At 38.4% G+C, this 13681-nt stretch overlaps 1 protein-coding gene across 1 annotated transcript in view; it reads left to right on the top strand.

Annotated features, from left to right (window-relative positions):
• Positions 1-1119: 1119 nt before the first annotated feature.
• The window catches only part of AGXT2 (alanine--glyoxylate aminotransferase 2), a gene marked incomplete at its 5' end in the record, with an annotated part of 12758 nt that continues 196 nt past the window's right edge, over positions 1120-13681 (top strand). Inside the window, 12 exons of the mRNA XM_009702010.1 lie at positions 1120-1205; positions 1630-1814; positions 2120-2243; positions 3702-3796; positions 4903-4996; positions 5927-6020; positions 7065-7165; positions 8252-8344; positions 9166-9298; positions 9976-10064; positions 11604-11753; positions 12120-12218. Coding sequence (XP_009700312.1) covers positions 1120-1205; positions 1630-1814; positions 2120-2243; positions 3702-3796; positions 4903-4996; positions 5927-6020; positions 7065-7165; positions 8252-8344; positions 9166-9298; positions 9976-10064; positions 11604-11753; positions 12120-12218 — 1343 coding nt within the window. The remainder of the gene's footprint in view (positions 1206-1629; positions 1815-2119; positions 2244-3701; positions 3797-4902; positions 4997-5926; positions 6021-7064; positions 7166-8251; positions 8345-9165; positions 9299-9975; positions 10065-11603; positions 11754-12119; positions 12219-13681) is intronic.

The raw sequence follows: 13681 nt of genomic DNA, 5'->3' as shown, positions 1-13681 counted from the left end.
AAGCACTTTCGGTGTAGCTGTAGATCCCTTTGAAAGAGACCTAAAGCCAGAACTTCTCTAACTTGCACTTTTTAGTTAATACTTTTGAGACTGGACTTTTGTAGATGATTAATTCATTAGTGCTGTAAGTGTTTGTAAGGGAAGTGACAATGTATGTAATTTATTTCAGGAAACTTTGTTCTTCATTCATTTACAGTTTAACGTGTTTTAGAAATTGTTTAAAACCTTAGACATTTAAAAATGAACGTGTTGTTCTCAGCAGATAATGTTAGGGATGCAGAAAGAGAATGTATTTAAAAGATAACTTTTCCTGCTTATTTACAGTTCCAATGAAATGACACGTAGGCCAGTGTGATGTTTTTAGGACTTCGGAAAGAGGACGGAAGACGGCAGTGAGAGTTACCAGCTCCCTGAGCACACCTTGTCTGCTCTGAGCAGCCTCACCCTGCCCACTGCCTAGGAGCCCTGTTTAAGCTCAGCTCTGAGCCTTCAGTCCCTGCCTCAGCTGTGCCATGAGTATAGCCTTGCCACCAGTCCGGCCTCTGGCCCTGTGTCCTGGATGGACCTTGGACCTATGTTGTAGCCTTCTCTCCAGCCCTGTCTCTGGCCCCATCTGCTGCTGCTCATGACTGGACTCCCTGGGTGGACCCTGGACCTGATTCATCTCCTCCATTTACAAAGGGCACTCTCAGTGCACCCTGCTTTACCCAACTTGTTTAAGTCTGTTGGGACTGTACCCTGTTCCCTGAGATCACCACCTGTGCTGCGGTCACCCTGGGCTCCTGGCTTATGCACTTGTAGAGGAGTCCTGCTCTTGCTGTTCCCAGATAAGAATTTGTATTAGAAACTGATTTTTTTTAAAGTCTTTTTCTATCGAAAGTCCATGTGAAACTGAAACCTGATTTTTAGTGGACAAGAAAGAAGCACTTTTTTTTAATCTACATATATTTTGCCTTTACAAGTATGTTAATTATTTTATTCCCCCGAAGAAAGTCTCTCAAAAAAAAAATCAGAACTTGCTTTGGTCATAGCTTTTGTGTTCTCAGAATAAACTTATGGAGAAACTCTTTCAGATGTGCACTTTGATAAGTGTTTGATAATTCTTTTGCTATTCTGTAGTTGCCTTTAGGCAGCAGAAATGGAAAAGCTCTGTCTCCACACAAGCAAAAATGCCTCCTTGCGATTTTGTACCTGAAAAATATGAAGTAAGTCATACATACTACAGTGAATTTAAGAAAGACTGCATTAATAGGTATGAGTGATAGACTCATCTGCTAGAAGTAGTCAGTGCATTAAATATGATTATAAAATTTACCTGTTTGGGTAAAAAACAATTCTGTTACAATGGGGATGTAACCTATAGATGTACCTGTGTGACAATTCTATAACTTATGGCTACATTGTTGATTTGAAAAACTTTAAGGAAGAGCTAAATGCAGAACAGCAGGCTTACTTGAAAAGCTGACTTGCAGAGGTTTGTAGAACCCTCTATGTGCCAGAATTTGTTAAAATCTTAGTTCAGTGAACAACCACTATAGACAGCTGTGTAACTTATGTGATCCACTACAGCTCCATTAGTCCGGATCTTTAGAAAGCAGAAACGGATACTTACGTTTTTATTCCACTCAGTCCTATCCGTATGAACGCATGCAGAAGATTCGGGAACAAAATATTTCTCCTTCGCTGCGAATGTATTACAAGAAGCCATTGTTGCTGCATCAAGGACATATGCAGTGGTTGTTTGATTATGAAGGACAAAGATACCTTGATCTCTTTGCTGGAATTGTCACTGTCAGTGTTGGTCACTGTCACCCGTAAGTATGTTACTATTTGATTTATGCTATAAAATACAGGAATAGATACCCATGTTGGTTAATCTTCATTAATCTGTGGCCTTGTGAGCCTAAAACCAGAATATTATTCATTGAATTGTCTTGTACTGCTTATATTAAGGTCAATTTCTGCTACATTTTTAAGAATTCATTAGTTTTGTCTATTTGTTCATCCATCCGGTCACAGTGTCTGCATTTTCAGAATTAAAAGCAGGTAGGTGTGTGCATGTATGAGTGCACATGTGTGTAGAATTGAATCCGTTTGTCTCTTCTTGTGTCACGTGCAGGAAGGTAACTATGGCTACCCAGAAACAGCTTGCTCGCCTGTGGCATACCACTAATATCTACATGCACCCGTCAATCCAGGAGTATGCTGAAAAACTGACTTCTCTTCTTCCAGATCCACTTAAGGTACTTTGCTCCTGACAGGAGCAGGGGCTGGTGAAGGGGGTGTCTGTTTATAAGAAATATTTAGTATAAAAATATTTATTAAATAAATAAGAGCCACAATATCTGTGGAGAGAAAACCTCAATGGGGACTGCAGACTGGCAGCTAAAAAGAGCATGATGACTCTCAAGGCCTTGTCTTTAGGCCCAGATGTAGACAAGCATAATATCCCAAGCTCCTTGTTAAAGAAAGCTCTTTGCCCTAGGTTTCCCGCAGCAGAGTCTCAGATGCCCAATCTTAGAAAAATAATTAATTTATTTGGATGGTACAGCAGAATGACAGCTTGAGCTGGGTGCCTCTGGAGAGGGACCCCAAAACAAAGAGAACCTAGGTTTTTAAACCCTTACAATCTATGCACCTCCTCTCTATGCGCCCTTCACACGCCTTTCGGTCCAATGATCAGTCTCTTCATGTGCTGTCCATGCACCTCTTCGTCCAATGGTAATTCGTGGTCTGAGGGCTCAACTGTTTCTCTTTGGTTCTCCGCCTCTGAACTCCTGACAGGCCATTTGTTGTCCTGTTCTGTTTTTTCTTTCCCTCCAGTTGTCACTGTGAAGGGGTGTTGACATATTAAAAATTACTGAAGGAAGGAAGACGTTAACTATTCTTATATGTAGCGAGTCTTAATTTGCTTGATGTCATGGAAATTCACAGTGAAAAATATTTGACAGTATTTTGCATAGTGAGCTTTACTGACATTTAAATAAATAAACCACATAAATGTCACATTTCATATGCCGAGAAACAGTAAGAATATTATTGTTGTTTTCAGGTAAAATAAACTGGTGATAAAATGAAATTGGGCTAGCAGAAAAGTATGAAGCTATCACAATCTTAAAAATGGAAGGACAGAAAAAAAAAATTAAAAATCTAAAGTATAGTTTAAGCAGTGGAGAATCTGAGTCACTTCTGAAAATTAATTTTAAAAGTGGTGACACTACAATTTGAGCTGTTTGCAAATCTCAGAACTTGTGTTCAGGGTATCCGCTTAATCCTCGTTTGCTCCCAATAAGCAACTGCGCTTACCTCTTCTGTTCCATGGTTGTGTCTGTGTATGTCACTCCTAGTAACTAACATGCAGGGACACTGTACAGCCCTTTTTACCTGTGTGAAGGTTATTTCCATTCAGTCAGCCATACTCAGTTTGACCCAGATGCTTTCATTTTTCTTTGAATCACTGTTCCATCTTAGGAGAACCTGAAGACTCCAACACTTGGAAGATTTTTCTGTACTTTCCCTGGGTAGATCAGCTTGATCGTAGTTCTCACCTGTAGAGTATGGGCAACACTAAGTTTACGGCAGTGAAGTCACCTTGTGGTAGTGACAGGTTAAAGCTCATAATGTTACTAAGTGACATGGTCTGATGCTGAACAAGAAGGTGGTGGTTGTGTGCCATACTGATCCTAAGCATTCTCCCATAGGTGATTTATCTAACCAACAGCGGGTCAGAAGCCAATGATTTGGCTATGTTCATGGCAAGGCTATATACCCGTAACTTCGACATCATCTCTTTCAGGTAATGGTGACAGATCTTTACAAAACTTATTTGTGTATATGATCAGTCTCTATATGCCTAAACCAAGAAATAGTAGAGAACTCTCCTGCTGAGGAGAACACTATAAGGAGTAAAACAGGAGCTGAACATTTGATACAGTACATTAGGACTAGTTTGCATACAAAACACAAGCTGCAATTTTTACTTTTGTTACTTCAGAAAGGGTCTGGTCTCTGTGTTCAGGGTGTGCTTTGGTGGACCTTTGCTCAGGGCCAGAGAAGGCTTCAGCAATTGCTCCTTTTTTCCTTCATTCCACCCCTGCAGTGCCCCTTTTTGTGGGGTATAAAGTTACCTCTGGAATAGCAGTGCAGTGAACTGCAGCAGGGAACTGCTCTAGCTGAAAGCTAACTTGGCAGAAGGAAATTTTTTTTGTTTATTTTGCTGCCTTATTTTTCTGCCATTTCCCTGAACCGTAGTTCACTGCACAGGTACACAAACAGCTCTTCTGGCTTAACAACAGAGGTGATGCAGGGTTGACTGCTATATAAGCACCACTGTAAGCAGTTCTCTTTACTATGCATCCCAAGTGGCTTCAAATATTAGCATAAAAGACCTTGTTATGAAGAGCTGTATTTTTCTGTTATTCTGTTCAGCAGAACATTGGGTACCCACTTTGCTTGCATATTCTTATTAATGAACTTCTGATTTGTGTATAAAACTGGCAGCAAACCACCATATAGTTTAATGATTGGCAGCATCTGTTGGAGAGGGCAGCAGTTCCCAAGATTCAAAGAACAGAGATGTTTGTTCTGTAGGGCTCAGGTGCTATCGCAGAACTTCATGAAGCACTGTCTGAATTGCTGTTCATTCCAATCATTGTTCTCTTCTCCTTGCAAACATTACCTCACAATTTTAACATTTGAAATTTCAGGAAACCAATGCAGATGGGTAGTCATGGATCTTCCAAAACCAGACCAAAAAAATTGCAGTAGGAATCTTCTTGTTTTGAGTGTAACAACGCTTATTTTCCCCAATAATTTGTAGCTCAGAGGCATGCCTTCTCAAAACTAATATTGCTATGGTCTCTTCTTGGAAATGAGTGATGTTCATGTGCTTTGTTTGCACAGAGGATCATACCATGGAGGCAGCCCTTACACACTGGGATTGACATCTATTGGCTTTTATAAGCATGGCGTTGCCAACGGCTTCGGCTGTTCAACAGTGAGATTTTTTATTTTTTTTTTTTAAATAATCTGGGTAACTAACAGTTTATTTGAATATTTCAACAATTAGTAGGTTTTCTATCCTCAAAATGCCTTATGGTCATTAACTAAACTGCAGCATAGCTGTTCCTGCTGTGTAAGCACAAGAGCCAGAGTCCCCTTTCATTCTCCATATAGTTACACTAATTCAGAGTCGGGACAGCCATAACACAGATTTGCAGTTCTTTAGTCATGCTTGGTGCTTGCGTGGAAGTCTGTGTAAGATGCAAAATGATAATGCTCAGAACCCCTTTTCTCAAGTTTGTTTTGGCAAATCTGTGCAAAGCTGCTTTCAGTTGGTCTGAAATATAACCTCCCCTGGAATTAAAAAAAACCCTGTGATATCCTTCATTTCAGCAAGACAGGAGACATACCTATTTAGGTAGGAGATCCATTGGGGACAAATGGCAATACATTATCTCCCTGCCCTCAAGCAGATGGGAATGACTTTCTGTCTGCTAGAAGCTGGCATTGGCTACTCTGATCTGTACTGGTGATAGCTCAGCCACAGCACTGGCTATAGGAAGGCTCCTTTAATACTTTGTATTATTGAAATACTACCAGCAGCTCTAAAAAGGTTGCTATTAATCTTAGATAACCAAAACGGCTGACTAACTCAAAGAACAAAACAAAAGAAATCATCAGTTGAGTGACTGTTACTGGAACAGTCTAAACTTGGTTCCAAAACTGTCTTTGTTCTACTGTTTCTGGAAGGGGAGGTTTGGTGTTACTCCACAGGTGTTTTTCAGACAAGTTGCTTGAGATAGGTATGCACTTTGACTTTTAACAGACCTTTTTTAGTTTTTTCATTAATCATCCCCAAGTATGATCAAAATATCTCTTAAAAAGGTGTCATCAAATCTGTAGCTATTTCTCTTACGCTTGACAGACAATGTTACCAGATGTTTTTCGTGGTCCATGGGGAGGCAGCCATTGTAGAGATTCTCCAGTGCAAACTGTTCGAAAATGCAACTGTTCTGAAGGTCAGTCAATGACAAAAAGTATTTGGCTTTTAGATTAGAGAATATTAGAGGGCTGTGGTGATAGGTTATATTTACCTCCTCAAGAAAGGTAGATCTCTAGTTAGGATTTGCAAGGGCAACCAAAGAAAATATTGCAGAGAACCTCAGGCACATGCTTCCTAGAAAGAAAAATTTTGAGCAGATGACATCTCATCTTCTCAGATTTCTTCTTAAAATTCCAGCCTTTGTTTCCAGCATTTGTCATGATCAGCTCTGGAAGCTGTGGAACTCTGTTTAGCACATCTGGAAGAACAGAAATGTTAATTGATGTTTTCTGCTGTTTCTGAAGTTTTGACAGCTCTCCAGCTTTTGTTTTGGAGTAGTATGAATAGTAAGAACAACCTGAAGCCAGGGATAGGCAAAAAATCTTGTACGAGGCAAAACATTCCATAAGCAGCAAGATGTGAAAGCTCTTCTATTGCTCTCCTGTTAGCAACAAAGTAATTTTTTTCCACTGTTTCATCAAGCACTCTTTAGTATTTTAATTCATGTGCATACATAACAATGTTTTCTTTTTAGCTTTACCCTGTCTAGGGAATGGGAGTATTAGCTATACTAATTGCTCTGTTCTTTATTTCAGTATAGACTGATACACAGCTGTATTCTCCAGAATGCTCATACCTGCAGTACCCTAAGAATTCCTTACATCTTATGCTGATGTTTGTTAATGCCTGAAAAAGTGTCTGCTTATTCCTTCTGCTGATTTCGTGATTCACAAACACTTTCTCTAACCTACAGCTTATGGACCTGTATAATGTGTCACATCTTACTGTCTGGCAGCTTTGCCTTGCTGTTTTGGAAGTGGCATTCCTTAGAGTATAAATGGCTTAAGAGAAAATAAGGGAATCTCTCCTTTAATGTTTAGCCTTTTATTTTGTGTTTGAGAGGTGATATTTACTATGCAGTCAGATAGTACTTATTGCTTAAATGTGCGATTTCATGTTTTGAAGCTAGTTTTGTGTCATTTTAAATCAATTACCTTTAAACTGTTTCCCCTGTAAACAGGTGTATGTCTTGCAAATGACCAGTACATTGAACAGTTCAAGGATACTCTGAATACCTCGGTGCCAAAGACAATAGCTGGATTTATCTCTGAACCAATTCAAGTAGGTAGTTTGCCATTTCTCAGTTGCGATAGCACAAATAGTGCGAAACACAAATCTGATATTCTTTAGCTACATCCTGAACATAGACTTCTGCTGATTTTTATTATTTTTTAACGCCTTAAATGCCTTAAATATTTGAAAGAATGGATACATTGTCTGAAAATTTCAGCTTTTGTCACTGATTTCAATGGAGCTAGAATTTTGCTCATGAAGTTAAATTAAACAGAGAATCATGATTAAGCATACATATCTTTTCTGCATTTAAATAGCAAGTATGATGCATGCTATTGTTTAGTTTCTAGAACCTTCTTCCAAATTTCATTCTGGTTTTCACTATTTCTCTAAACTTTAACTCAATGCCCCTTCCACTTCTTCTGAGCCATGTTGTCCCCTATATCTTTAGCAGCTTTCCAGCAAGTGGTGGCCACAGGATTCATTCTCTTGGTGCTTCATGCTAGTTTCAGAATTGCTGTGTATGTGGTTCTTAAATAGGAAGAATGGAGACTATATCCTGGGAGCAAGAAATGCAAGAAAAAAAATGTGAGAATTGTGACCACAGAGAAAATTGTACCTGTTCTCTGTTTTTGCTGTCTTCTAAGCCTTTACATACATAAACCTAAGAAGCCATTGCAGTCTGGGTATAGAGTGGAATTTCTGATCCAAATGAAAAATGGCAAGGTGAACAGAAATTGAGGAAACAATGTTTCAAACAAATTAACCAAAGAAGGTTAACTTTGTCATCAAACACAGTTTCTGGGTTTCTCAGCCTGTGGGTTTTCAAAGTAGTTGTTTTGGCATTTTGTCTTTCATTGGCTCTGTCTTACAGTGATCCAGTTTACAGTACGGCCTCACAAACATTTATACCAGCACAACTAACACAACAGCAAACTGCCCTGTGGGATGAAAATGAGTGACCTGAGAAGAAGCTTTTTGAAGCAGTTTCACTGCTGAAGTCAGAAACTTGAGACAACATTCTTGCTATTGTCTGAAGGGTGCTGGTATTTTTTCTTATTGAAGGATAGTCGCACAGTGGAGCTCCTATTTTCTTGTCTGTTCCTGGAGACGTTGTCTTTTTTATCTTGGCAGGGTGTTAATGGAGCTGTTCAATACCCAAGAAGTTTCTTAAAGGAAGCTTATCAGCTAGTACGGGAAAGAGGGGGCGTTTGTATTTCAGATGAAGTGAGTTGTTTGGTTTTTTTTTTTACATAAGAGTTCTATAGTTTGGGACACCTCTGAAAGTCATCTGAAAACAATCCAAGTGAGGGCAAACTGGAAGCCTGGAAATAATCTAAATTAAATGCTTAATATCTTAAGTTTAACACAGTGCATCTTTCCAAGCATAGGACCCTCCCAGTTTTTTCTGCCTTTATTCTGCTATGTAGTAGTCTGATTTTAGACATGGGTAATGTTAGTCGTAGCCTTCAGTCCTTGCCTTTTGGGTCCTGTAAATTTACACAAATTTGGAGCTAATAAATGCCAGCTGTGATGTGAGGTTTGTCACAATAACATTGCCTCTTATGAGCGTTGTTGGCATACGTAAACTCTAGTAGGGAGTTGATTGCTGTACCTCTGCAAATACGTTTTAGAAATAGAATTTGCTTAGCTAAAGCTATTTTGATATAGCAGCAGATGCTTCAAAGTGACAGTGATACGTACCTCAAGCATTGTAGTAGTAGAAATCAAAAATCATGAGGTTGCTTTTGAAATGTGATAAGCAACTGCATTTCCTCTCCGTTTTGAAATCGAAGCTGCAACTTATTGCTGCATCTCACCACGCCTAAGATGTGGTGACATGTTGTCTCTTTCATAAGCAAAAGAAAAACCCAATTATAATAAATAGTGTTTTGTGCAAAGCCATCTGAATAAGGATCCCAATACAAATTAACTCCAGATGAAGTTGCAGTTTAATGCAAATCAGTAACAACAGAAAGACAACAAAAAGAAACCATACTGTAAAATGTGAGAGTGATGGGGATTTCTCTGGATTTTTCTTTTGAAAGGTGCAGACAGGATTTGGACGGACAGGCAGCCATTTCTGGGGATTTCAAACACATGATGTAGTCCCTGACATTGTTACTTTGTCAAAAGGAATTGGTAATGGCTTTCCAATGGCAGCAGTTGTTACAACAAAAGGTACAAGTGTTCTGTTCTGCTAAGATTTAATATACAGTCATCACAAAATATACAATAATTACTTACTGGAGAAATTTGTGTTCACACAGCTGAGCTTTATTAATAATCTTCATCTCAATCTATCTTTCGACAAATGAATTGGATTCTCATTACTCACTTGTTTTACCAAGTGCTGTGCTATATCAGTGCAAAGCTTTATTTAAATGGTGTTAGTTGTGTAACTGAAGTGGGGATGACCTTGTGAGTCATTGGTAGAGCTGGTAATTGATCCTGGAAATCCTCACTGAATTCACTGTTTTACTAATGAATGTACTCTGAGTATATAAGGTAGCATGTTAGCCAACTACTTGATAGATTCATACAAATGACTGGCTGAATCTAGTGAAGAAAATTTGTAGATGTCAGTTTAAGGGGACAGCATATGTTAGAAGTGTGACTTCTTTTAAAAAAAAAAGTCTGGTTTTGGCATCTGCTAGACACTATAGATTTTGGAAATAGTCACATTTTGCACAGACTACTTGCAGGAAAACCATGAAGTCTTTCTATTATGTTGTCCCCAGTACAATGAAGGTTGAAGCACAGCAAATTTAACTTGACAGTGAAGTTAAAGCAGGTAAGTACTGTTACCAAACATAAGGCAACTGTGAGAGTAATCAATGTTGTTCTTTTTCTTTTAGAGATTGCAAGTTCCTTGGCTCAAAACCTTCACTTTAACACATTTGGAGGAAACCCTTTGGCCTGCGTAGTTGGAGCAGCAGTTCTTGATGTAGGGAGAATGTTATATAAATTTACATATTCCGCACCTTTTCTTCTAGCAAAAGAAGAAAAATGTTTACATTTATTCTTACTATAAAGTTATATGTGGGCAATTTTTTAAATAACTGTATAAAGTGCATGAACATGTGCATGTATTATGCATAAATGGCCAATGAGCCCTATGTGTAGGAAAAATTCCTGGTTAGTTGCATTGCAAAATTTTCATCCCTCTACCAAGAATAGGAGTCCTCTAATTATGTTTCCAGAATCATCTTTCTTTGTTTCCCATGCATTCTTTACTTTGTTAAAAAAAATATAGGAAAGCATTTTCTCAAAAGGCTTAGTGTAGTCCTCTTTCATAGGACTATGCAAATCCTCAGCTAAACCAAATTTATTTTCTGGCATATATGCTTAACATAATTTATTTTAACTCCACAGCTTTTACCTTAGGCCTAAAAACTCTTAACGACCAGCTAGTTAAAAATATTTAAGGTCAGAATTCCTTTTGAAAAAGAACCTCTCATGAAAAAGACAACAGAAGAATTTGCAACATATTTCACTTATTATCCAGCAGAAAATAAGTCAGTGGGCAGTAGATCACTATTTCATTTGTCTTGATCATGTACAGGCCATTGTCCTTGAATCTCACTTCAATACAGCAGGTACTGTTTCTATCCATGTTACTTTCCTGAGTGTTTTGGGGTTTTTTTTAAGCTATTTTATAAGATGGTTGATCACATTAAAAAAAATATTTTGAAAAACAGTTTACAAATAAGGAAGTCTGAACCCATGTTTTGGGTTTTTTCTCTCTGAAGTAACTTGGAGTCTGGATCTGAAATAAGTCCAAGGAGGTTGTCAGAGTCAGGAAGAATAAAATGAAGTTGAAAGAAAAGAGGGGGGGGGGGGGTTCAGGGAAAAGAAAAGGAGAAACACCCACTTAAACACCCACTTTAACTTCTGTAATAGTATTTTTTTGGTTTTTTCCATGTGTAATTTCTTCATGCAAATATTAAGTTCATAAAATGGTCTGTGCGTGTCAGTGCTGATAGCTGGCTGCATGTCAGAACTTTGATTAAGGAGCAAAGAGTAAGGAACAAAAAAAAAAAATATCTGATTAAAAAGCATGGTGTTGATGAATCTAACTAAAACACTGAAGTTGTTGCCTAAAAGGCTGCCTAGTACACAGAGGTATGCCTTGTCAAATTATATTCTTGAATTAAAATATTTCTGGTAAGATTTTGAAAATAATCCTGCTGGTCAGGTATTTTTCAGTTATAACTACATGTGAGCATGAATTACTGGATTATATCTGTGGAATAATAAGTAGAATGTGAAAAATGCCACAGCAACACCAAAATATTATGTTCATTTGTACTCTGATGCCATTAGAGGATTGTAAGAGATGAAAAATATAAGGACCATAGTAGTGAAGGAACATAGTCTTCAAGGAAGTGAGATAAACATTACATGTCATCAGGCTAAATAAGGATTAACCTACTGTATTGGAAGCTTTTCCTGCAACACTGTCATAGTACATCATTTTAACCAGGCTATTGAAGAAGATGGTCTACAAAAGAACAGTGAGAATGTGGGAACATATATGCTACTGGAGTTGGCTAAACTACGGGATAAATTTGAGATTGTTGGAGATGTCCGTGGCAAAGGACTTATGATTGGAGTAGAAATGGTGACAGATAAGGTTAGTAATTTACTTTATTCTTTTCAATTTACAATACCATTTAAAGTTTTATCACATTTTATTTCAGTTGAAATAAAAGGAAGATTTTCTATTAAAAAACAGCTAGTGAAGTGAAAAAACGTTGCTCTGGCTAAAAATGAGCCAGAACATTCCAGCATTTCAAATATTTCACAAGTGTTCAGTAAACAGTGACTTGGGTACCTTAATTGCATAAACCCATCTTAGAAAGCAAATAAATTGCGCAGCTAATATTTTCACCCAGAGTTGGGCAGGGGGTGAGGATTTATTGGAGAGATTGGAATATACATCTTTTTCATAGAACTGATTTAGAATCTCTAAGTGAAGTTTAATGTTCACTTTCCTTAGGACAGTCGCCACCCTCTTCCATCTGAAGAAATCGGTCAGATCTGGGAGGACTGTAAAGACATGGGGGTTCTGATCGGCAGAGGAGGACTCTACAGTCAGGTACTGAACCTCTGGTTATATGTAAACCTTATTTACTGTCCTCATGAACTTCATCCCGTTTCCCTCAAGCTAAATTAACTTTAGTTTAGTAAATAAACTAGAAAATGTATACTCTTAGCAACTATCTCTGTTTAATTTTGCTCATTTTATACATCAAGCAGGAGCTATTTGATACTTTTCAAGTATGCTCAACTAGCTCAAGCTTGGAGTTTTCCTTTAGAGGGACAACTTCCCCTAGAAAAGCAATGTACTATAGTCTATGTAAATTAGAAGAAATCAGCAATATTCAGGCCTGCTAAGTCTTTGCTACTGTTCACGTTATCACCTGACCTGTCAGTACAGAAGTTTAGTTTTGCTACTTCTTTCAGTCTGGAGACTTGGGAACATTCTACCTGTATAGTAATAAATAAAAAAATTTAAAAAGAGTTGTTAATAGCAAGTTCAGCAACACAGCACAAAAGTGAGAGTTGCATGTGAATGGGCATCAGCCCACACCAACTGAAGATGCACTATGCTGTACCCAGGGCACTGTGTCACCAGCTTCGTACAGCACACGAGTTAATAGCGGAGTACTGCCTCAGGGCTGGCCAGGTTCTTGAAGCCCTCTGACATAGAAGCAGCAGTTTCTGTATGAGAGAGATGGAGGATGGCTAAAACAGATAGGAAGCTGCATCTGCCACCTCATCGTTTCTTCCACAAGTCACAGACCATAGCAGTGGTAACAGGCTGCAGCTCAGAGTGTAGTAAAATCTGATTCTGTCTCATGACAGTGCTGTTTATCTGTGAGTGTTAGCTTCAGCTGGGGCTGTGGGTGGGAGAGACCATTATTCCACTCTTGCTGCATAAAGTCCTGTGATATGATGACAGAAAAATTTAAACTGAAAGCTTAAGATTCTTATGGAACTTAAATACTCTTGGAAACATTATAATCTAGATCAAACATTTGGATTTAAGAACGTACGTTCTTGACAAGTTAAACTGTACATATATCCCTTCCTGATCAATATGCATTCAAGCTATAGTGCCCTAACTGAAAGTTAATATTTAGTGATTCTTTCATAGTACATTCTCATAGAAGCCTTAAAAATAGCCTGTAATTTAACAGCAAATCAGCTGACACAGTGCAAGAGGCTGCCATTTTCAATAGATACTACTTTTCCCTATGGCAAAGCTGCCAGAAAGGAAAATACACCTAATGCTCTGTTCTTTCTTAGTACAAACCACAGTACAAGGTTTTATGCTAGCTCCCTCTGGAATAACAGAGCTGCCAACATGACCTGCTCTAGTCAGGTCTCTTTTGGAGGCACTTGCTTTGTCACACGGATGGAGTGGGTAGTTGGATACAGTCAAGACCAAAATTGCCCCACTTCAGAGTGCATTTATCAGAAGCCTCAGCCCCTGCTCTGCTGTTCTCCTGTAATATTATTTTTCACGCTTTTGGTTAGACTGGCGGGGGGCGGGGG

The sequence above is a fragment of the Cariama cristata genome, unplaced genomic scaffold (genome assembly GCF_000690535.1).
Source record: "Cariama cristata isolate BGI_N322 unplaced genomic scaffold, ASM69053v1 scaffold12016, whole genome shotgun sequence".
Classification (NCBI taxonomy): domain Eukaryota; kingdom Metazoa; phylum Chordata; class Aves; order Cariamiformes; family Cariamidae; genus Cariama; species Cariama cristata.
Note: the sequence above shows the minus strand (reverse complement) of the source record. Positions and strands in the feature narration are given on the sequence as shown.